General features: G+C 29.9%; 1 protein-coding gene across 1 annotated transcript; it reads right to left on the bottom strand.

Annotated features, from left to right (window-relative positions):
- Nucleotides 1-7,887: 7,887 nt before the first annotated feature.
- Nucleotides 7,888-9,861, bottom strand: LOC114409251 (transcription factor bHLH96-like). Its single transcript, XM_028372643.1, has 3 exons — nucleotides 8,984-9,861; nucleotides 8,345-8,737; nucleotides 7,888-8,249 (listed from the first exon to the last, which is right to left on the bottom strand). Exons 1-3 carry the CDS (start codon nucleotides 9,467-9,469, stop codon nucleotides 8,157-8,159), a joined length of 972 nt encoding a protein of 323 aa, XP_028228444.1. The 5' UTR covers nucleotides 9,470-9,861; the 3' UTR covers nucleotides 7,888-8,156.
- Nucleotides 9,862-27,006: the final 17,145 nt, after the last annotated feature.

Here is a 27,006-nt window from a genome sequence, read left to right as displayed (position 1 = left end):
AATGTAGGTTTCCTATTTAGGAACCAGTGTTAAAGAGAAAGTATAGGTTTCCTATTTAGGAACCAGTGTTAAATTCTAGCGCAATATGTTGTACGTGTTTATAACACGAGTGTGAAGTCGTGGGTATTGTATAATTCACGAGCAGTGTCTGTGTGCTAAAATGATTTTAGGGGTTGGACCTGAATCAGGAGGGAGAGGCCCTGACGGACTCTTCGGAGTGTAGGCCTTAGGGGTCACCGGGTTTGAGTGCTCCTTTAAGCCTATGCTGATCCCATATGGCTGGAGCATTCTCGCAAAACATCGTGACCCTGACTGGTCTCCCTATGATCTTACGTAGTGAGAGTGACCTGACAAATCCGTTGTGTGGTGTGTCTTGTTATGTACTCCTAAGCGCCCCAGGGTGGTTTTTCACTGACATGGTACCACATTGCATATAGGCTTGAGTCTTAGCATAACTGTCTCATGCGCTTGTTAATTGTTTATTATGAAATTGAGGTGTTATTATGTCTTGATCAGAGCGTGTGATTCCTGTGTAATGTGATTGATGATTAAAAAGTGTGATTGATTGATGAAAAGTGAATTTTGAATGACAAAGTGGTGGAATTACGTGAATTACGTGTAAGTAAGTTTTATTTGGTTTATATGATATGTATATCTAGTTGTCTTGTTTCTCTATTAGTTAGGAATGTGATAACTCACTCCCGGTTTATTGTTTGTGTTTGGATCCTATGATGATCTTGAACTCTGTGTTCGGGGAAGCAGATGACTAGGTGAACTGCTTTAAGGAATATTGTGCTGAAGGACGTCGAGACACAACGCTCTGATAGGATGTGACATTGGGGTATAGGGTTTTATATTAATTGTATGAAGTCTCAGACGGCCTTGTTCGAGCCGGTGACTTTATTATTTATTTGGACAAGTTTGAATATGATGTAGAAGAAAGTGATTGTGAACCTTTTATCCCTTTGAAAGGCTTGTATTTAAAAATGTTTTAAAAAAATACTTTTAATTAATATTTGAATTTTTATTCCTTTGTTAGTATATATGTGAGGGGTAGAGGGTGTCACACTTAACAACTTGGATGCATATGAAAAGTATTTCAACAAATTACTTTTGATGCACTTAAATTTATGAATCAATTGATTGATGATTAATTCATAATCTCCTTTGATCAATACATGTCTTGCACCTAGATTTAATAATGTTTCTAAACCCACAATTAAAGCCTCATATTTTGCTTCATTATTAGAACATAAAGGTTTGATTTTGAAAAGGATCATCACACAGTGTATTATTTGGAGAAATTAAAACTACATCAATTCCAGAACTATCTACATGTTTCAAACCATTGAATTACAATATCCAAGATTTGATCCCTATATAACATTCCAATATTTCTATGTTATAATTTGGTCTTTAATAGCTTTCAATGGTACAAAGGTAAGTGAGAATTCTGTTAGTGCAAGGATCTATTTTCCTATTCTATTATGCAAAATAGAAGTGCTTGCATTATTATTGTTATTATTGTTATGGTTATTGTTATTACTATGACTTCTTTGACTATTTGTTATCATTCTACCTCTTTTTAACAACATATAATCATCATTAAGACTTGTTCTTAAGATCGAGTTTTTTTGGAAACTTGTCCCACCAGGCATGCCAATTTGTTAATCGTGAAAATTTCACTTACTCCTCGAGAGGAATATATTTTTATAACTAATTGAGTAATTTTTATTAAATGATTATATTAATAAATAAATGTTTAAAGATGAAACATAGAATATGTTCTCAATTATAAGTTCTTTTTAATCAAATAAGCAAGTTCATCATTTTTAACTTATCAAAGAATTCTTTAATACTTAATACATATGATAATAGTAATTTTGATAAAGATATCCATAGATAATTATAGTATTATCGTATAATGATTCGTAAGATAATTATAAGTAGATTTTATGATAGTGTTTTCGATTAAAAAGTTAATTTCGATAACTATTATACTTCATAGTAATTTCAATAGTAATCAGAAATAGAGATTGAAAAATTAAAAGCTTCAAGAAGAAATGAATATTGAAAAAAAAATACAAGGTTTAGAAATATACAGTAAAGAAAAAAGACATGAATTCATAAAAAGTGAGAATGAATACATATAGTATGACCTTTTGAATCAGTTGCCAATTTCGATGTGGGGCGTTGTCGATGTATGAAGAGTTAAGTGATACAATTTAATCCACCGAAAATTGGCCGTTAGAGGTCTTATTCATAAACTTCTAATACTAACGGTTGAATTTTATGATTTTGACACATGTAGAACAATATTCATAAATACACAAATCTAATGTTATTCAAAATGACCTTTTTAAACTCTACATGTGCTTGAATAAAGTCTTTGAAAACATCAATCTCTATCAAAATATATTCCTTCCATGGTGCATTCAACCTCTTGAATTTTTTTTAATATATTGATCACTTTCGAATGCACTTTTCTGTTTCTTTTGAAACAATTTCTTGTGAAGCTATGAACTTATCTATTTAGGTGTATGTGTGGGGAAGGAGAAAAGTGGATGACGATTTGAAGGTACAACCCACAAAGTTAAAAGTAACGATTCTTTGGAACAATTGATCGTGTGTCTACCCAAATGAGGTGAGAGACGAGAATATGAAAGTAGTAAATTTTGGTCATACGAACTTAAAATAGATAATTAATAATATATTTAACTAAAATAATCTTAATAATTCATATATACTTTTGACAGAAAAATTCATATATACTTAATGTAACAAAAAAAATCATATATAATTAAACGACAAAGATATAAAAGATTTTTCTCAACAACCTCTCTCTTTGCATGCGTTATATATATACATACATGTGATCACGCCATCCAGTACCCGTTGAAACTTTAGCTTCGATAGTAATAAACGCAAGCAATGATAAAAAACGTTGAATCTTGGGGAAAACTCTGCTTCTTTGATGGGCATATATATGGTCCTATTACTTTCACCGGATGTGAAGGGCAGTTGAAGAAGAAAAAGATCATTATTTTGTACTATTTGTTCCCAGCCGCTAGCACACAACCCTCCCCATTCTGTTTGTAACAATTCCAAAGGATGGCATCATTAGATATATTGCGCAATTGTGATGCAGACAAAGGGAAAGGATGTAAAAAGAATATTCACACGTGAAAGACAATATGGAAGGTGTATATATAATTACCATCTCATTTAATGAATCACTAAAGTTGAATGTTTTCAACTGTTTGTGATGATTTTGCAAGGTACTTGATTATTTAGAAATTTATAACCCAATATAGATCTGAATCTTTTTTTGTTCCCATTTTCCTTCTTGTCCTTTTCGAAGTAAAATGCACGAGTGCTTGCGTAACCTACCAAACATCCGAACTTATTGCAGCCTGGAAATTTACCTAGGTTAATTAAAGGATGTCATCAACTTCGATCGGTTCCCATGCCAATGATAAGTAACGAGTGGAAATATTTTTAGGGTTGTGTACTCATCAACATTTAGGGTTTGTTTAAACAGGCTGTCTAAACATATTTCTAGGCCTAAAGTTAACTTGAAAGTGAGGTTTTCCTAAAACAATTTTTTTTATAAAATAATTATTATATTTTATTAAAATAATTATTTTTATCATTGAAAGTTTATTTTTCAAGCTTTTTAGAGATGTAAAATTATTTATAAAATTATTATAATCAATTTCCTTTAATCTTTCTTTTTCGATCGATATTGATAAGCAATAAAAAAGATTAGAGATAATAACTTTTAGATTTATTCTGCTGAGAATTTATATATTTAGAATAGAGAGTGTAAAAGTGATTTTTGGACTAATTTTAATAATAATTGATATATTTAAAGAGAAACTTTTGATGTAGCTAATTATAAAAATATCGTTAATATATAATGTAATTAATGAGTAATTAATTTTTTAAGTGGCACAAAACAATAAAAAAGAGATCCACTATAATGAGTAATAAATTTTGGATTCAAATACCAATATTGCAGATTTGGAGCATTACTCGTACCGATATTGCAGATTTGCAGCATCACTCTCGACCCTGCAAGAAAATTGGTTCACTACTCTAGAATAGCATACATTAAAAATTATATAAAATGTTAATTGTAAGGGATATTAATTTAGGGGGGCCTATAACAAGGATTGGACTGCTTTATGCTTTAGCCGGCCCTGTGTTTAAACTTTTCTAAAAGCATTTGAAGAAAAAAAATACAAAATATTCTTGTTAAAATTAGTTTATCCATAAGTTAATTTTGTAAAAATTTCTTCATGTTAGCCTCTTCAAAAGTTGATTTTTAACTTGTAAAAAATATGTATAAGTTAGTTTTAGTTTATACAAAAGTTTGTTCTCATTATTTATTTCATAAATACTTGTGGAGAAATTTGTCCAAATAACTCTCAGTGAGACAAAAATAAAAATGAAAGAGAGACGTAATAAATATACCAGAAAATATGATGAAATAAAAAAAAAGAAATAGAGAAAGATAAAAAAAAAAAATTAATGGGTGTGTATAATAAGAAGTTATCAAATGATATTTGTAATAAGAGAGCGTGGATGTATCCTTAGGCTGCATATACAGTTAAATGTTGGATTTTTCGCCAGGTTTTTTTCTTTACACCTTCTTTTTCACTTACTTTATGTCACTCATCATAGACTTTTATCTGAAATCACAATAGGCGAATGATCAAAATGTCTAAGATTTAGTCTTTTATCTTGAAAACAACTATATAGGTGAGTGATGGCTATTATTTACATAATTAAATGTAAAAGTAGTATAATTAGCGTAAAAGTAAGAAAAAAATCATTATCACACATATACGAGGTTTAAATATATTTTTTTATCTCTTTAAATATTATCGATTTCTTATGTAATTTCTTAATTTAAAAAGCTTGTAAGGTCTTATCCCTTTTCATATTATTCTTTTATTAATGTTTTGTTAGTTTTATTTATTAGAGGTCATTTTTTTACTTTAATCCCTTTAAATAAATGAAAAAATCTTACTAACAAAAAAAACTAATTAAAAGGTAATAAAAATGCTTAACATGCAAATCGATATATAAAAGGCTAATTAGCAAAAGGAATTACATGAAATAATATTTATAAAAAAATTCCCTTTAGACATACACCTTTTTTCTAAAGTTTTTTTAAAATATTTATTATAATATTTGTAAGGTAACTATGTAGCATGTAGATCAATTGATCATTTCGGTTTGACTAGTGATGTAAAGTTTAAATCTGAAATATATAACTAATTAAATACTTTAAAAAAGAGTTTTGTGACTTATAAATATTATACTTAATTCCAATAGAATTATCATAAAAAACAAGCTAAAAAATCACAATGTCTTGTTACATTATTAAATTTAATATATTAAATAAAGTTATTTTCGTAGTATATAATGTATTTATTTTTATCACATCAAACATTTTATCTTATATTATGTCCACGTTTTATTTCTTTCTACTTGTATCGAAATTATGGTCATTAAGTAGTTTTTAAAAAAATATATTAAAAACAAATATGAATTCTTGAAGTTCTTATTGTGTTAGAAGGTACACCCACACAAACAAAATGCTATTTTGAGAAATAATAAGTTAATAATATTTGGTAGACCCACTCATACAACTTGCTATTTTGAGAAATAATAATGTTTGTTTGACACTATTATGAGGCGTGAAGCGGTTGGAAGGAAGAAAGAAAAAACAAGAAGTATGTGGTTGAAATATACAATATATATATATATATATATATATATATATATATATATATATATATATATATATATATATATATATATATATATATATATATATATATATAATAAACACAAGAGAAATAGGATATAAAAAAACAAAATTCTTTGAAAAATGTATGAATATTGGTTAAAAATCATCCACAGTAATAATAGTACAATATTTGTAATTTAACTACTTAACAGGTGAATAAATTAATAGAGTTATAACCAGGATTCTCTTATAAAGAATAGTTGTGTCAATAAAAAAATATTCACAATGTAACAAATGTAACATCATTAATCTAAATATATTAAATAATTTTATTTTTATAACATTTTCTATAATATTTTATGTATTTACTTTTATCACATTAAACATTTTATCTTATATTTTCTCTCTATTTTTTTTCTTTCTCTCTTGTACCGAAATTATTGTTAATATTTTTTGTAAAAATATATTAAAACAAATCAAAGTTACAACATGAATTCTTGATGTTCTTATTGTGTTAGAAGGTAGACCCACACATACAAGTTGCTATTTTGAGAAATAATAAATTAATAATATTTGGTAGACCCACTCATGTGCAACTTGCTATTTTGAGAAATAATAATGTTTGTTTCACACTCTATTATGAGGCGTGAAGCGGATGGAAGGAACAAAGATGGAAAAAAGGGGGGGAAGACAAAACAAGAAGTATGTGGTTGAAATATACAAAAAGAATATATATATATATATATATATATATATATATATATATATATATATATATAATAAATACAAGAGAAATAGGATATAGCAAACAAAATTCTTTGAAAAATGTATGAATATTGGTTAAAAATCATCCATTGTGATAATAATGCAAGAAATTATTAGATGGTTCATCATTATTCACCTTAATTTACAATTAAGAGTTATTAATTTTTCATTAACTTAAAAAACATGAATATATGTAATGATGTAAAAGTTGATTAAGACTAGATAAACATACAATGTTCCAAACTAACTAATAATATTTTACGAATAATATATATATATATATATATATATATATAATGCAAAAAATAAAAGTTTCCTTTAGACATACTCCTTATTAGGTAAAAGATTTTAATTTTTAGTATTTAATATCGATAATTTAACTACTTAACAGGTGAATAAATTAATACAGAGTTATAACCAGGATTCTCTTATAAAGAATAGTTGTGTCCTCAATCAAAAAATATTCACAATGTAACAAATGTAATATCATTAATCTAAATATATTAAATAATGTTATTTATAACATTTTCTATAATATTTTATGTATTTACTTTTATCACATCAAACATTTTAACTTATATATATTTTTCTCTCTCTCTCTTTTTTTCTTTCTCTCTTGTACTGAAATTGTTGTTAATATTTTTTTTGTTAAAATATATTAAAACAAATCAAAGTTACAACATGATTTTTTGATGTTCTTATTGTGTTAGAAGGTAGACCCACACATACAACTTGCTATTTTGAGAAATAATTAATAATGTTTGTTTCACACTCTACTATGAGGCGTGAAGTGGATGGAGGAAAGAAAGATAGAAACAGAAGGGGAAAAAGAAATATGGTAGAAAATATAACGAAAAGAGAAAAAATAGAAGAAGAAAAAAGATGTAAAATAAATGTAAGAGAAATAGGATTAAAAAATCAAAATTCTTTGAAAAAATATATGGATATTGGTTCAAAATCTTCCACAATAATAATAATGTGAAAAATTATTAGATAGTCCATTATCATTGTCTTCATTAATTTTCAATCAAGTATTCTTAATTTTTTATCCTAAATTAAAAAACTTAAATATGTCTAATAAAAAATTAATTGAGCCCATAAATATATGATGTCCCGAATTTTCTAATAATTCTTTAAAAATCCATGTCCGATTGATAAAAACATTGATGTTAGTGACAAAAGTTAACGAAGTGCTAAAAATAAGATTTTTACCCATGGTGGAAAATTTTGTTTCTTGTCTAAAGCATAGGGCCATATAAGTCAGTCAGTGGGAGTCAGTTTTTAGATGAGAGATATATTAGTTATATTAATTAATTTGATGAAAGGGAGATGAGAAAATCACTATAGGAGCAAGAGCCTAATGATGTAAAGGATAAACTCCCAACTTAATTATTGAAATGGACTTGTATTTTCACTGAGATTTGTTAGGCATGTCGGATGTACATACAACCTTACACATTTCAACTAGGATGGATAAAAAGGACATTAGACGAGGGTGGACTATAGAACAAAATAAAGAGCAACATTCTTAACCTTAACCCCCTCCAATATTGCAATGGACATGCACAATCACAGCATAAACGAAGAGAGGGATAGAAAACTCTTTTAAATTAATTTCAAGTTGAATTGATCAGCTGAAAGTAACTTCTTGGATTGTGCGTAATAGCTGATTCACTGCAGCCGCAATTTCATCCACCGTGTTCAGCCGACACCCGTCCTCTACCTGCTCCAATCCATCCATAAAAAAACACTAAGTAATTAAGAAAATTAAACTTGAAAAAAGAAAAAAGAAAATAAGATGAAGTTATTTGTATGAACCTTGACGCTAATTGAGTAAAGGACCATGTCGTCAAGAGTGGAAACATTAAGGTGGAGAATGCTGAGCATGAGACTTTGAAGCCCAACAACGATCTTCATAAGCTGCCCAGGTTGTTTCTTTGAGAGTACCTTTAGATTCGCATGGCTATCCACCATGGTCACTTCAATGTCTGCTACAGCCCACTGTTTCTGCTCCTGTGCCATCGTCCTGCCACGTGTCGTGTATTGAGGAAACGTGAAGAACTCAGCAAAGGGTGTTGTTGTCGACCCATTTAACCCAACAACATTCTCTTGCGCTTGGTTCGTTCTCTTTTGACCCTCCATCGACTGCAAAAGCTGCTCCAACTCCTTCACAAAGTTTATGGCCCCTCCAATAATAGACGCTTGGTCACCCTGTTTTATATATACAACTAATCATTCTTACGGTGAATTAAGTCACCCTTTGAACATAAGAAATTAGACAAATAAAGAGATATAAGTTTAATCTAATGATAAAGAAAAAAGTGACGAATTTTAATCTTTCCACTTGTGAAAAAAAAAACTAATAATATCAACAATTAGCCTTTATAGATAACAAAGAAAAAAAAGATATTGCATCTTAAAAATACAACTAGTTATTTCGATGGTGAATTAACTCACCCTTTGAACATAAGAAGAAGGCATCAAGGATCGGAGCACGGCCAAGTACTCATTCATCTGTTTTCGGCGGTTGCGTTCAACAGCAATGTGGGTCCTCCTCTGGTTCTCGATTTCCTCCGTGTTCTTGGCGCTCTTGGTGCGGCGTCGTTTACGGCGACTCGTGGCAGTCACGGTGGCTTCCACGGAGGAAGAAGGAGGAGGAGGGAAAGGAGCGGTGGTCATGGATTGATCAACGGTGCATGCTTCAGGGGAGGAGTGAGAATCCCATTGTTGTTCCTTGACGTTTTGCAACATTGAGGTAGAAGATGAATCCCAGTTTGCATGAAAGTTGTGTTCTATGTTGTTGTTGATGATTCCTAGGAGGACTTTCTCTTCTTCCGCTGCTTGGAAATTACCATAGTTGTGTTCTACTAAGGAGTACAAATAATCCTTGTCGCAACCATATGTGAATGGATCTTGCGGGAAAACCACAGCCTCTAGTGCCATTATTTGTGAATCTCTTTCACAAGTCACAAGAACCTCTCCCTGTTGCTGACGAACACTACTTTTGTGGGAGAGAAAAAAGGGTTGTAGGAAGATACAAAGGAAAGTAGCTAGAGAGAGTGATATGATAAAGATTAATTATTAGAAGCTAGAGAGAGGAAGAAAATTGAGGTGCGTGGAAGGAGGAGAAGAAGCACTACATTCCCAAAGGACCAAACAAACTCGCCCTTTTATCAACGCATTACGAAGAAAGCTTGCTACCTTTTCAACACGATTATTCAAACAAACAAAAGGCTACAGCACCCTGCACGTGAGGTTTCATTGTTGTTGTTGTAGACCACTTCCTTGATCGCGTAAACTCAATTAGCTACACTACACACACACACCACACGCACAGACAGAGAGATTCTCTAGGTGTTTTGTTTATTCCTTATTTTGCAATGATAATAGCGATGTATTATTAGTTAATGTGTATTAATTAAATAACTACGTCATAATAATAATTAGCCAATAAAAATAGGTGCCGTGTCAGTGAAGATCTGTATTGAAATGTGCTATGTTTCCAACATATTGTGTTGTGTTGTGTTATTGAAATGTGCTGTATTTCGAACATATTGTGTTTTAGTTTTGTTATTATTCACAAAATGTTTTGCCTTCTAAGGGAGAAAAATCTGTAGTTTTCGTTTTATATATGTATGTATTATTTTAAGGAAATAAAATTTGGAACGCTGGAGATAATGGACTTGGAAGGTGGATAAAATTGTTGGTGTTTCATATTAAATATCAAACTTCAATCTCTTTCGTGAATAACCTAATCTTATCCGCAATTCCACCATATTAAATTGCACACTGAAAAAAATAAATCAAACCATATGCAGCTGATCCCTGAATATAACATATAATCCAATAATCCAATGTCATTTGTGAAACAACAAAATATGGTTGTTGCAAACAAGCCAAGACAGAGGAAAAACTATACTACACAGACACCTAATTCGTGAACAGTACAAGATTCCATTGTGAAGACGGTCATATCCTCCGTCGATATCTATACATTTGGTCAAGTAGAGGGACAAGGCAGTCTTTTCACCATTCTCGAATTCTTTCTTTTTTTGTCTATCCAGGACGTATCCAAGAGTTTTTTTATTTGACATTTAATTAATTTTTCTTCTATCGGATCGATCTATTTCAAGCTAAAATATACCTTCAATCACCTAGATGCTCAATTCACAGATCAAAGTTTTTTAACTTTTTAATTAAAAGAGATCCAAATATGTACCGAACCACTTGTGTAATAATTTTTATGTCAAGTTCTTGCTTTAATAAATAATAAAATAACTTTATTTTTATTATTTTTTCCGAATAAATTTTACAATAAAAAAAACGTAAGATAAAAATAATATATAAAATACTAGTAAGTATACTAGTATTGTAAAGAGATTGATGTATATTTCTATAATCAATGGATACAGTATATAATCTGTTTTAATGGGTCTAGTTTGATTTGGTAATAATGTGGTCGGGTATTCGGACATGAAAAAGAGAGAGATGAGGAAAAGCTTGTGATGACTCAGAGATTCGGAGAAAGATCCATAAACAGAAGAAATGAGGGGGAAAAAAGAGAAAAGGAAAATAAAGAACAGCAAACAAACAGCCTAGCTGAAGCATAGGACAAGGTCCAGAGTTCAGAGGAATCCATGTGACCACACAACAGAAAGGGCCATTCTGTAATCATCTACCATCGATTCTCCTCTCTCTTTCCCTTTCCAAGGATCCTGTTCTCCTTTTTACTATTATTTTTTCTAAATTAATATATATTTTAATACTGCATGTAGACAGTAATTAAATATGTAAAGTTCACTATATTATACTATAATGTTCAGGATTTGGATGTGGCAACGTGCGAAATAATACGATGCAATGTCATACATAGACTTGTTTACATCAAGTTTTGTTAATTTTTATTTTTAATTTCGAATCTCAATTCGGAAAAGTACGTACCCACTTGTGTTGCTGTGCAATTTCAATTCAGTAATTAAATAATTTAGATTAAAAATTTAAGAAATAGAGACAAGAATTTATTAAAATATATAATAAAACTAATGAAATCATAAAAAGGAAAACATGTGAAAAAAAGTTTGTAAGAAAAAGGCAACAAAGATCTATAATTAAAATAATAAAAACAGCAACCAGCTAAATGTTAGAAACACTACCAAAAAAAAAAGTCATATAAATTAAACCATTAGTATAAACATATAATAATTATAGTAACAGTAAATAATTTCATGAATATAATTATTGATATATTACTAATATATTAAAGGTTAATATAATACACTATATTATTCATGTAAACTCATAATATTTAAATTAATAATTTTTTAGATAAAAAATTATTGTTTGACCTTTGTGTTTACTATTAAAACTATCACTACTAAAAATACATGTTTTTACGACACGCGTTCAACGTCGGTTGTCCCAAAACCGTCATCGTTTTGAAGGCGATGATAATTTTGTAATTATTATCAACATTTCAAAGACGGTTTCATGAGAATCGTCTTTGAATTAGGATTTAATTTTTTATTTTAGTCGGGTCATCTCACCCTGCTCACTCACACAATCTTTGAATTAGGGTTTCCCCCCCTTCCGTGCTTCCTCACTTTCCTCACCCCCTCTCCCGCCGCCAGGCTCCTTCTACTCACCTTTGTCTCCACCCTCGAGGTCTACCTCATGGCCGTCATAAGTATCGCCCTCGTCGTCTCTGTCACCATAGTACAAGTAATCATATTTGGGCTTTGAGGAGAACAAGGTTGTTTCATGAGAGTTTCAATTTTATCAGTGGTGTTGAAGTTGGCATCGACACCACTAGAGGTGGAGGCGAAGAGGACAAGTTTCCCACTGGAGTTGTTGGTGTTTAAGGGTTCCAAGAAGGTGCAGTTCACGATGATGATGGTCTAGATGAGGCCGAAGCCCCAGTTAAGGAGGATCTTGTAACCGACGGTGGAGGAAACTTTTTTGTTGTCTCCGACGAGTGAGAACTACGCACACTCATATGTGGGTTTGGCGTAGACATGAAGAGGCACTTGTAGGAACATGGCGACAGCACAGAGGAGGAGGTAGATCTCCCTTTCCATTTTACTTCATGGTTAATCTTGTCGGATAATTTCCAATGCAATTTGGTAAAGTTTATCTCTTCAAATCAATTTTATCTGTGATAATTCCTGCTATGTGCTTGTTTGCATTCCATCATATCTTTTAATTCCATGTGATTCTTTTTATTTTCTAGGATCACATAGGTAGTACAAAGGATTTTCATTATTCTCATACCAAGTAGCTTGAAAAATTAAATTTTGTGTTACTACTTTCTATTGTCTACACTTTGCACGTGAATTGATTGATTTGAGCATATGTGATCCAATGTGTTTCAGTGGTTTAATATATTGTAGTTATATACTTGTTCTCAAATATGTTATTTGAAAATACATTTTGTGATTAGTTTGTCATTGGAAACTAAAGGAGTTAATGTATCATTGGAAAGTTAGAATCATAGGAAATACTTTAATTCTTTATTATTATTATTCTTGTAAATGCAAAATGTTATTATGATAAATTCTTATAAGTATCAAGGATTGTTAACTGATGAGTGCTCTTACTCAATCAATGCATATAATTTTTGTCTAGTTCTGTAATTATATCATGGTGAAGTTCAACATGATCATTTTTAGTGAAAAGTGAGTTGTTTATTCTTGGGCTTTTTCTTTGACCGGATTTTATTGCTATTATTTACTTAACTTTCCTCTTTTTTTCTTTGTTCGATTTTCATGTTAGCACCTTAGATCTGTTTGCTTTGGCATAATTTGCAGCCTGGCTTAGCAGGGATCAACTTGGGAAAATTTCTCATGAAACAGGTTGTAACACAGTTGAAAAGAGAGATAATATAGTGAATCTCATTATGTATTGTTGTTTGTATTTTTTTTAGTCCATTCTCCATTTTTTTTCTCTTTTAAACATATAAAGTATTTTGACATCATAAAAGATCCCATTGAGTGAAACATCTTCAACTTAGACATTTCACAAATGAAAATTTCTAACCTTTTTTCAAGTTTCTTAAATTGAACATTTTCTTGAAGTTAATCTCTAATAAGTAATAGTTGATGTAAAAGTGTAAATAACGTCAATTCAATAATGACTTTCAATGCATTTTTGCTTAGTGACCAATTGCATACGTTTATTTTTACAAAAAAATAGTTGCAGGATATTTACTTAGAAATGCTCAAAGAAGTGACATATTTGCCCATATTCTTATCTAGCATTTGCATGTATAACTTGTGATTGTTATCTTTTACTTAAACCCTTTTTTATCTATTATTATTACTATTATTATTATTATTAGTGTGATAGTGATCTTTGTTATTCTGTGTTCATTCTTTGAAATTCATAATTGACATATACAAGAGGTATGCATAACTTCCAATTCAGTTCTATTACAAATACATGAATTATATTATTAGATTTCTTTTTATAAATATGTTTGTCGGGTTGTAAACTTGGTCCTATAATCGATTATGATTTTGCTTGGGGTTGTTACACTAAAATGGCAGGTTTGGTTAGAGGAAAAACAAAATAAATATTAAAAAAATTTAAAAAAATATTGGTTTTTATCAAAAATCATTTTAGAATCTATCGAATCTAAAACTTTTTTCAATAAAAAAACATCTTAGATTTCATAAATTTTAAGACGATTCTCACTAAAATTTATCTTAAAATCCATTGAATCTAAGACGGTTGAGAAACTGTCGTAGAAAGTGAATACTTTCCATTCTACAAAGGTTTTGAAATCATCATCGAATGTGTTTTGGAGACAACGTTGAAATAAGCTAGTAAAAAATAATTATAACTATAAAAGAGGAAGAAATAACCTGATGATTAAATTAAAATGAAACTAGTAAAAGCGGTAAACGAATAAAGGTTGGGCTTAAGCCCAACCCATGACATGATAACTAATATAACCTTTATTTTATTTCTACCAATTAATGGAATACTTGTTTCACACTGCCACAAACGATTAATTAACCATTTGACCACCAATCGATAGACATTCTCTAGGTTTTCGTCCCTTTTTCTTGGGTCTCCCTTTATGCGGAATATTGCTAACACCATATAGTATTTGTTTATTACCATTCTAATAAGATGTTAAGTCATTCCATCAATGTTTATTATAGTTTTTTCTGCTAAATCTTTGATATTCGAGTATAAAATGATTAATCTAATAAAGAAAAATCCAAACCCAACTGGCATTCCTTTGAATGTATCAGAAAAAATGTAGATTATGCGATTCGCTGATTGCTTAACTATAGAACAACCAGGCAAATTAAGATCTGCCTCTGCTAGTATCTAGGTATAGTTATATGTAATACATACAACTACTAGTTCACTAATTATTATTATTATTAATTGTTTGTTGACTAGGTTCTCACGAAAATATTATTCGTACTATGCTAATCAATAAGCGTGTCATCCCTTCATTTTATTTCTAATTCGAACTGTGCCTCTCCTTTCTTCAAATGATACTGATAATGCATTAATTTATACTTATTTAAACGCAACACGCATCTTTGTTAATTAATCTCCGGATACGTACCGTATAATTAACTTTCATCAAAATTATGTTAGGTGCATAACTATTTTTATGACTCTGTCCCATGCCAACTGAATGCTCGTAAAAAGAGGTTAATTATAATTTTGGTCTATTTAGTTTAGATGACGTGTGATTATTAATTATGTTCTTTATTTTAAAATTAAGCAAATTTAGTTTCATTGTTTTTGTTTTTTCTACTCAAAATCTTCAAATTATTAAGAGATGGAATAATTTTGAAAGTTTAGAAGTACGAAATTTATAGTAGAAATTTAATAAAATTTGAAGGATTCTATAAGATGTAAAATTAGTGTTTGAGCAGAGAAAATATTGAGTTTTTTTAGTGAAATTTTATATGTTGATTATATTGATGAGTTTTGAATATAAAAGACAATTGATTTGATTTGTAAAGACGTTAAAAAAAACAAGAACTTGAAAGAGTTTTAAGTGGAAAATGATTAGAGGATTAAATTTGCTAATTTTTAAAAATAAAGTGATTTAATTGATTAAAAAATTGTAAATCAAAATAGTATAAAACCAAATTAACAAAAAAAAATAATGAAATTTAAAATTAAACATTGTTTTCTTTGTGCACATATATGTATACAAAGGACGACTTTATATGAGAAAAGTTAATTAGGTATTGCAAATCCCTTCTAAAGATTATATGAGTTTATTCGTCCAGAAAATACATGTTCACTTTCACACTACAAGTCACGTGCAATGATTCGTTCAGTACTTCGATCTTATATGATAAATAAATGTAATGAAATCCATTGTCGAATGGTTTGAGTGTGTACTTACATGTATATTTCCTTGACTATAAGTATTGATGTATTTTTAAAGTTAGAGAAAACTTAAAAATTATTTTAAACTATAAGAATAATATGCATAATTTATTTTTATTTTTAAAAAAAAAAATGCATTGAGATCGAATGACATATGTTATTTACTTATCCTTGAAGAGAGAACGAACTAAAATATTATATTATTCTTTGCAATCTAATATATATATATATATATATATATGAAATGAAAGTAAATAATTAATTTGAAAGTATATTTAAATAAATAGTTGGAATTTTGAAAGCATATTTTTTTAAGTAATCAATTTATTATTATACATTTCAGATTTTGAGAAAAAATCAACATGAAAATATAAAATTATATCATTTCTAAGTAAAAAAAAAAAGTCAAATTAAAGTCATTTTTGACTGGTTTGCGCAAAAAAAATAATATACCAAATCTAAAAATTTTATTTAATTATATAAAGGTTGATTAGGATGTCACCAATTTTTGGGAAACTGCAAAATATCTTCGCCTCTTTTTTATTTTTTACAACAAAAACATCAAGATCAAATATTGTTTAGCAAGTACGACCGTTAAATAACGAATGCAATCATTCAATTTAAAAAATATATATTTAAAAAGAAAGATCTAATAGAACTTAAAGGACAGAATTCCTATTACTGAGCCGTTTTTTTTTTAACAATTAAGAATACTAAGGGTATGAATTAATTAATGTAGAATTTCTGGAAGAAGAATTTTACTCACAATAATAATAATAATAATAATAAACTCAATCAAAATTATATATATAAAAAAACTTCTAGAGATACTTATATTTTTCAAGATATATTATTAAGTTCAAATAGTAAAATAATGATATGTCATTAGTTTTTGAAGGATAAAATCTGAATTACACACAGTATAATAGTTATATGTGTAGCATTTAAGCATTCCAATTCCTGGTCGGCCAATCATGTTGGGCGATATATATACATTAACGTGTAACATAGTTCCATCGAGTTCTATATAGGTTAAACATTTTATGTAGCAAGTTGTTAAAACGATGGAATCAAGACACATATAGTTCCATCGAGTTCCCGCAATTTGATGAGTTTTGTCTTTTTTAGGACACACGGCTGCACCTAAAGGTGTCACTGGCTAATGGAAACAAGAAGATAATCCAAATTGGTGTGTAATTAAAAATTCAACATGTCTCAGTTGCTTAATTGCATGTGCTTGAGCCACGAAACACGCTACTACCAGCAACTGAAACCGCGACATAAGGGCACAAGGAACAAATAATTTACACCAATTTATGTAATATATTATGTTAAGCAAAGTGATTTGGTCAGAAATATGGTTTTGATTAATGGGCTAAAACCCCTGTTGGCTTGCTGGCTTGTTGACTAGTTTAAGAAACCAAGCCCTTGTAGGGTATAGTACCTCTGGGAACCAGCGTATTGTTTTACATGCTGGTGTTTGCTGCACTGCACAGATTCTCCTGATCCTAACCCTAACCTATGCCCTATATATATATGCCATCACCGCCAACCTGAAACCATTTCCAGCCACCAACTTTATTTTACTACTGCCTCAAGTTGCCACTTCTAGATTCTTGTTTCTTAGCCCTCATTATCATATGGTCAATTTTGTAAATTTCTCATCTTTCATACTTCATAGCAACCACCAGTTTTCACTTACTCATGATTTTTAAATTTTACGTAAGAATATATATTTTACAAGAAGCACAGTAGATTATACTATAATAACACATGTATGCAGTAAAACGATTGACACAAATACTAATAATTTATATTTCTTAATCAAATGTTTTAAGGTTTGAATCTTGATCTTAAATATAAAATAAATAATATTTAAAATTTTATATGGTTTTCCCATAATTTTCAGTGAGACTATTTGGTATCATTAACATGATAAAAAACGTGTTACTACTTTATTAGCAATTAATTCTCTAATAAAAATTTATGTTCTTATTTAATTTGTTTTATTTTAAAAAAAACACTTGATGAATGTCTTATAGTTAAATCATATATCATTGAAACTTCTTAAAGTTAAAAGCAGATTCACGACGCTATATAGGCCACGCCTTTTTCTTCTTCTTTTTTTAAAATATTTTTTATGAGTATTTAGGACTTAATTTTATCTCACACTCAATTAATTTTCTTCCACTAAATAGGTGTATTTGGGCTATAGGCTACGTATTTTTCTTCTTAAAAAAACACTTTATTTTATAAGGATTAAAAGCTTATTTAAGTCCATAATTATTTAAAAGAAAAACTAAATTTTAAACAAATAATTGACAGTTAGTCGATTATTTGAAATTTAAGTTTTTGGATGGTTATACATTGCGGCATCCAAGCAAGACAGATTTGTCTTTATGCACCATGGCTGTAAGATAGTCAAAGAGATAAAGTATAAATGCCATAATGGAAACGTCACTTCTCACTTTGCATGTATAGCAAGACATTCTCTAACCAAATACAATTAACTTTTAAATTTTGAGTTAAATAAAGTTCAATTAAAATTGGTTCCGAAACTGCAAGATGATAGATACAAAATAGGGCCCAAACAATAAATAATAACTGCAACATGATGGCAAAAATTCTAAATGAGGTTTATTTTATAAATTATTTATCTAAATGGATCTGCTTTGAAATTATTTACTCCGTGAATCTATTTTTTTGTTACAAAGCGTCTCCCTGAATAGCGCGTTTCCCGTAAAACTGACATGTGGCAGACTTGGGGCATGCCTTGCGTACAGGCGCGACGGGACGCGCCCTACATACAGACACGGCGGGTCGTGTTGGGAACCCAGGTGCGACGGGTCACGCTGGGGACCCAGGCGCGACCCAGTTGGATCACACTTTATTTAATATTTTTTTGTATTTTATATATTATTTTTATTTAATACATTTTTATATTATTTTATTTATTTTTTATATTTTATTTAATAGTTTCTATATTAAATAAATTCTTAACATTAGTATGATTTTAAAGTCATAAATAATGTTTTTATATTGTTTTTATTTACTATATTTTTTATATTTTATTTAATATTTATATATTAAATAAATCCTTAATATTAGAAAAAAATAAAGAAAATATTAAATAAAATATAAAGTATAAAAAAGTAAAAATATTAAATAAAATAATATAAAAACATTCAAACTAGTAGGAGTGAGATTATAGTTGAGGGAAATTTGGGTTGAAACACGTCACCAATTTGACAGTCGGAACATTCAAGCTATTATAATTTTTTCTACTCTCGACAAGAACGGCCAAACAATCTTTTAGGATATTTTTTTCCTTCTAAATTAACAAATGGGGTAAATTATAAATAAATAGCCAAAAAGAATATGTGTAAGATATTTTCATCTGCATTTATAGTAATAAATCATTTTATAATTTTTATTTTTTTTTACTAAAATCGTAAAAAAGTTATATTTTTTTAAAATTCAACTTTAGAGTTTAAAGTCATAAATAATTTTATTTAAAATAATATTTTTTTATTATTTTATTAAATATTTTTTATATTTTTGTATATTATTTTATTTAATATTTTTTACTTTTTTATATTTTATATTTTATTTAATATTTTCTTTATTTTTTTCTAATATTAATGATTTATTTAATATATAAATATTATATAAAATATAAAAAATATAGTAAATAAAAACAATATAAAAAATTATTTATGACTTTAAAATCATACATAAGAATTTATTTAATATAGAAACTATTAAATAAAATATAAAAAATAAATAAAATAATATAAAAATATATTAAATAAAAAAAATATAAAAAAATATTAAATGAAGTGTGACCCAACTAGATCGCGTCTGGGTCTCCAACACGATCCGTCGCCCGTCGCGCAAGTTTGTCACGTGTCAGCCTTACGGGGACGCGTCCTTCGGGAAGGCGTTTTGTAATAAAAAAATAGACTCACGGAATAAATAATTTCAAAATAGACCCATTTAGGTAAATAATTTGTAAAAAAAACCACATTTAGTATTTTTGCCGCAACATGATTGAACGGTTTCATCAATTTGTGGAGCCTTTTTGGACTTTCGTCTGTGATGGAGATTGAATGCAACTTATTCATTTCAACTTGGATTTAAAAAATTCAAATATTCTGGAACCGTAAATAATCATTAACTTTTTTTTTATAAAAAAAACATAAATATGTTATTCTAGTTTAATTCCTCCTGTCTTATATGAAGATATATTAAATTTACATTTTATAATTTATAAGTAAGAGTAATTTTTTTATTATTTGAATTTTGAATATATGACTAATTATTTAATTTAAATTTTAATAAATATATATTAGTAAATATGTCAATAAATATTAAAATATCTATTTATATACACATACTTTAGAAAATTATTATTATTTAAAATGTTGTCTAGTTAAAATTCTTTTTACTTCAGTGATGTATGATACCTTTTGACTTTCTTTAAAAAAAAATGATTTAGTTCATTGTTTTAGTTTTGATTGTTTTCCCGTTTGATTTGGAATAACAAAAATTGTGTGAATTTATTTAATTACAATAGAATTTTGTGTCTTGTTAATTAAATATATTTATTATGATTTAAACACATGTTTTTACATTTTACACTTATAATAAGTTGCACAATTTTAACGTTTTAAATATATCACATTTAATAAATAACATTTTTTTATTATTTTGATCACATGCATACATTATTGTAATTATAAAAAATATTCTAGATAAATTAATTAAAGTCTTGTATAAAAATTCATATAAGATTTAACAAATCAATTAAACCAAATATATGGTAGTTTTCTTAATTGTTTATATAATTCTGTCAAATTTTCTTTAGATAATTTTGGTAGAAAGTAATTAAAACTGAACAATAAAAAAAGGAGAAAAAATTACAAGTAGAATGATAAAAAAAAAAGTTGTTTGATTTAATTACCTAAAAAATGGTAGTATGTCTTTTATAAATAAATTTTGAATTATATTTTAAAAAACATAAAAAATCAGCTGACATGGGGGCGAGAGCGAAACGGGGGCGAGGGCGGCCACACTTGGTGCCTCAGTCGCCGGTAACTCATCTTCCACCACTGGAATCATCAGTGAAGGAAACTCTGGTTCGATCAGATGCTGGAATTACTAAAGATCTGCATGTGAATGCTGAAGATTCTGAGGAGGAAAGAGATGTAGAAGTCGAAGATGCAGAAACCCTAGAATCAATTGATAATCGTCCTATATCACCAAAAGCTGAAATCAAACCTATGGATCCTCCAAAGCTATGGGTGGATGCTGTTAGCGACAACCACAACCCTTCAAAAGGGTTATATATGGAGTATGTTGCTCCTAATGTGGTTAATGGCGAAGTGGAGATTGAGATTGAAGAAGATGATATAGCCACTGAGATGAAGTTTTGGGAGACGACGCTAATTTTGTATGCTTTGGGTGAAGATCTTAGTATGAATGCTGTGAAAAGCTACATGGTGAAGATGTGGAATTTTGTTAAACTCCCAGAAATGTATTACCATGACGATGGATATTTCATCCTGCGATTCAATTCACATGATGACATGGATGCTGTTTTGATGAAGGGCCCATACACAATAAGAAATGTGCCATTGTTGCTGAATGAGTGGAAGCCAGACTTCAACTTGCAAAGAGACATGCTGCGAACACTACCTCTTTGGGTCAAGTTGCCGAAGCTACCATTACATTTGTGGGGAGTTAAGAGTTTGAATAAGATTGGAAGTGCCATAGGTGTGCCCTTGGTAACAGATGAGTGCATTGCTAGTAAAATTCGAGTGTCTTATGCTCGTATTCTTGTAGAAGTTGACATTACAAAGACCCTGGTGAAAGAAGTTACCAACAAAGACTGTGAAGGTAGAAAGATAACACAGGGTGTAGAGTATGAGTGGAGACCATTATATTGTGAGAAATGCCATAAATTGGGTCATCAATGCAAAAAGAGTGGTATTCAAAAGGAGAAGCAATGGAAGCCTAAGACAAAACCATTTGATGAAACAATGGTGGCTAATGCTACTGCACCATCAGATATTCATACTAGACATGAAGTCATAAATGAAACAGGGGTGACTAATGCTGCTGTGACTCCAAAAGAAGGCCAATTGAAGATAAATGAGGAGGACAAAGGAGACACTTGGACAAGGGTTAGCAAGCCAACTAGAGACAGAGGTAAGAGTAAGATTTATACTGAATCTACTTCTGATGTTAATTGTATGAATGGGTTTGAGGCACTAAGGGTTTTGAATGACTCTATAGTGGCCCCTGATAGGGGTCCATGATAATCTCATGGAATGTCAGGGGGTTAAATAAATCAGGTAAGCTTCGAGAGATTAGCTCCCGTCTCTCCAATTTAAAGCCTGATATTATGATATTACTAGAAACTAGAGTTAAGGAGACTAAGGCTAGTAGCACAAGAGAAAAGCTTAATTTTCATAACATCTATATTGATAACTATCAGTCTAATGCTAATGGCAGAATTTGGGTGTCTTGGGATGATATGAAGTTGACTGTGCAGAAAATTAGTAACACAGATCAATTTATTCATTGTGGCATTTATGATAATATGGGAAAGTTCAAATAATGGTTGACTGCAATATATGCTCAAAACCAATTAGAACACAGAAGAGTGTTATGGAAAGACCTGGAGCATTTGCATAGTACTATTCAGGGTCCATGGTGTGTTATTGGGGATTTTAATAATGTGGCTAGTGCTAATGATAGAATTGGTGGCAGGTTGGTTACTAAAAATGAGTATATTGACTTACAAGAGATGATGAATGTTGTTGGCTTGAGTGAAATGGATAGTATAGGAGATTATTTTACTTGGAGTAATAAACAAAATGTGGGAACTATCTACTCTAGGATTGATAGAGTGTTGGGGAATGTGAAATGGTTTCAAGACCGTTTGGATTACCACCTGAAAATTCTGCCTCCTAGCATTTCAGATCATGCTCTGTTATGTGTGGAAGGTAAGATACAGCCCAAGAATAAAACCAAAAGATTCAAGTTTTATAATTGTATGGTTAATATGTTAGGCTATGAGGAAGTGGTTCAGAATAGTTGGAATAGGCCTATAAGAGGTACTCCTATGCATGTTTTGTGGCAGAAACTCCAAAGACTTAAGCCTGAATTGGTTCAACTTGGCAAGAGCATGACCAATACCAAACATGAATTAGTTAAAGCCAGAAGAGATTTAGAATTAGCCCAAAATGCTACCACTCATAATAGGATGGATGGCAACTTGATTGATACTGTGAAAAGGTGTACTGATAGGGTGATTAATTGGAATGAAATGGAGGATAGTATGTTAAGACAAAGAGCTAAGGTGGATTGGCTTAGAATGGGAGATGAAAACAATGCTTTTTTTTCATTCTATCATCAAGGCCAAGCATCAGAATAGAAGTATGAGTATTCTACAGAAAGGTGATGGGACTATTCTTACTAAGCAAAGTGACATCCATAATGAAGTGATGGAGTTTTATGGAAAGTTAATGGGATGTATTGCTAGTAATTTGAGGCAGATTGATATCCAAGCTATGAGGGATGGTAAGCAAATTACTTTTGACCAAGGAGTTTTTCTTACTGCAACAGTTACAGAAGCTGAAATTGTTAAAGCTTTGCAGGGAATTGGTGATTTGAAAGCACCTGGTATAGATGGTTATGGGGCAAAATTTTTCAAAAATAGCTGGCATATAGTAAAGAAAGATTTTATTGCTGCAGTGAATGAATTTTTCGAGAAAGGATCTTTATTAAAGGATTTTAATACTACTCTTGTGACTCTCATTCCTAAATCTATTACTGCTAAGACTGTCAAGGATTACAGGCCTATTGCAGTTTGCTCTACTTTTTATAAAGTGATCTAAAATTTTTTTACTAGGAGGCTAGGGATAGTGATACAGGATATTGTTCATACTAGCCAAGCAGCTTTTGTACCCGGTCAAGTCATTCACAATCATATTCTCCTTGCAACTGAGTTGATGAAGGGGTATACCAGAAAGGGTGGGACCCCTAGGTGTATGATGCAAATAGACCTCCAAAAAGCTTATGATATGGTTGACTGGGGTGCCTTGGAGGGGGTTCTTACTGAATTTGGTTTGCCTAAGAAGTTTATTGGGTGGGTCATGAAAGTCATTACTATTTTGAATTACAGGTTCAACATTAATGGAGAGTTGTCTAATGTGCTAGAGACTAAAAGAGGCATTAGGCAAGGGGACCCTATTTCCCCTTTGCTGTTTGTCCTAATGATGGAGTATTTGAATAGGATTATGGTCAAAATGCAAAGAGATCCTAACTTTAATAATCACAGCCAATGTGAGCGATTGAGGATTACTCATTTGCCCTTTGCAGATGATGTTCTTCTTCTTTGTAGAGGTGATGAGAAGTCTATAGAGATGATTCTAAAGGCTTTCAGTTTCTTTTCTAAGTCTACAGGACTACAGATTAATCCAACAAAGTGTAAGGTGTTTTGTGGTGGCTTGAATTGTGACATCATACAAGTTATAAAGAAGATCACAAGGTTTGAAGAGGGAACTCTGCCTGTCCGATATTTGGGGGTTCCTTTGTCTTGCAAGAAACTCAATGTCCATCATTACCTGCCTCTTGTGGAGAAGATAGTGGGGAGAATCAGACATTGGTCCTCTAAGTTGTTAAGCATTGCAGGTCGAATTCAGCTTGTGAGGAGTATTATCACTACTATAGCTCAGTATTGGATGAGTGTGTTTCCTATACCAAAAAAGGTTATTCAGAAAATTGATAGTATTTGTCGATCGTTTATTTGGTCTGGTAGTGTAGAGGTGAAGAGGAAGAGTCTTGTGGCTTGGAAACAGGTTTGTAAACCTGCTAGATGTGGTGGACTAAATTTGATTAATCTTGAGCTGTGGAATGTAACGGCTATGCTTAAATGTTTATGGAATATCTGTTCTAAGGAAGATAATCTTTGGGTAAAGTGGATCCATGCTTATTTCTTAAAGGGGGACAATGTCATGAGTGCAACTATTAAAAGAAATAGCACATGGATACTAAAGAGTATTATGAAATAGAGGCCTAAAGTTAACAATTTGCAGTTGGTTTGGATTGAAATGTTGTGTAAAAGGAAATTCTCGATGAAGCAAGTTTATATGGAATTGGTGGAGGATCATAACAGGGCTGATTGGTTTAGGTTGTTGAGATATAATAGAGCTAGACCAAGAGCCAATGTCACTTTGTGGCTTTCTTGTCAGAATCGGTTGGCCACGAAGACTAGATTGAAAAACATGAATATGATTCAATGTAGTTTGTGCAGCCTTTGTAAAGAACAAGATGAGGACTTGGATCACTTGATGTTTAGCTGTAGAGTCACAAAAGCTATTTGGCTGGAGGTCCTCAAATGGATGGATATTGATCACACACCTCAAATGTGGAGGGATGAAGTGAGATGGGTTATGCAGTATACGAAAGGAAAAGGTTGGAAAAGGGGGATTCTGAAATTAGCTTTTTCAGAGGTTGTTTATGGTATATGGATCTATAGAAATAGAGTTGTTTTTGAAAATGATAATGTAAATACGAGTATAGCTCAAAGTATCATGGATACAATAGTGCATAGAGGGTGGCATTATCCCAAGTATACGGCTCATATAGCAACAATGTTAGTATAAGTCTGTTTTGTCGGTTTAGTGAGCTGGATCGTTTGCGATCGCTTTGTACTTCATTGAATTCTTGAGATAAATATATACTCTGTTATTTCAAAAAAAAAAATTTGAATTTAAATTTATTTGATAAATCTTTTAATTATCAATTAAACACTATTAATGCAGTGAAATATGTCTAATTATAACAATCAAATGTTCAAAATATCAACCAAAATTCAATAAATTATGATTAGTATGAAAACTAGTGTTTAATGGTATATTTATATTTGGTATTAATCTTTTATTTTAACACAATATGTTAAAATAATTTTTATTATATATTACTATATAATTTTTTTAACTTAAATTTTTAAACTAAATTTATTAATGTGACTGAAACAAACAATAAGGGATAAATAAGAATGTGCATCTAGGTTTATCTATTAAAAAAAACAAAATTAAATTTACAAAATAAAAAATTACTAATTTTCAAGTCATAATCCTATAAAATATCATATTTTTTTAGAGGCCTATAATATAAAATAAAAGATAAAGCACAACTTTAATCAACTAAAAATATATTATATCAATTTACACGATTTTTATATTTATATTTAGCATATAAAATTCTGTCAAAAAAAGATCTACTATATAAACTTTTAAAAAATAGAATAAATATAATTAAATTATTTGAAAAGAATAAATATAAAAATGCCACGTCACAACAATTCGTAGAATAAAATCTTCTTTTACTTATATATATATATATATATATATATATATATATATATATATATATATATATATATATATATATATATATATATTACGCACGTCCCTGGCTAGGTGAACAAATAGCCAACAAGATAAATAAATCTGGCTACTATTTCCAATAAATATTATTAAGGGTAGTTTAGAAAGTGTAATTTAGTTTTTATGTGAAATCAATATAATTAAGTGAATTTAACTCACTCTCTTAATGTGTGTGAGATTATATATTTTGGCTTATATATCAGTACAGGATAAATTTGCATGTATTGTAACAGAAAGAGTTATAGTTGTCTTTTACAAGTTGCGAAACAAGAATAAGACAATTGTTAATCATAAAGGTAAACAACCTTGAATCGCAAGACAAGTCAATGTCGCAAAAGATATTTGCAGCGATAAAGAACATTTTATAGTTTCTTACAATGATAACAATCCAAGCGAGGATTGGATTTTTTACTCTGGTTGTAAGTTACGTATGTGTCCTAATCAGGACTTCTTTTCAATAAATGAAACTGAGTCCAAATACCAATTAAAACTCAGTCCAAGGGTCATGTTTTGATGGGCAATGATTCTTCCTTTAAAATTATAGGTATCGCTATACCAAAAAAGATTTAGTTACAAAATTTAAGTGAAATTTTATTAATTTCCTAGACACTAGACAATAAGATGTTTTAAATTTCATACTACATTGTACAATATTAT

Source organism: Glycine soja, chromosome 4 (assembly GCF_004193775.1).
Source record: "Glycine soja cultivar W05 chromosome 4, ASM419377v2, whole genome shotgun sequence".
Classification (NCBI taxonomy): Eukaryota; Viridiplantae; Streptophyta; class Magnoliopsida; order Fabales; family Fabaceae; genus Glycine; species Glycine soja.
This window is presented reverse-complemented; position numbering and strand designations above follow the sequence as displayed.

Coding starts and splice junctions, on each gene's coding strand:
- LOC114409251 (XM_028372643.1), bottom strand. CDS start 9,469: ATGGCACTAGAGGCTGTGGTTTTCCCGCAAGATCCATTCACATATGGT. Junction 8,738..8,983: donor CTTCTTCTTATGTTCAAAGG/GTGAGTTAATTC, acceptor TATATAAAACAG/GGTGACCAAGCGTCTATTAT. Junction 8,250..8,344: donor TTTACTCAATTAGCGTCAAG/GTTCATACAAAT, acceptor GGATTGGAGCAG/GTAGAGGACGGGTGTCGGCT.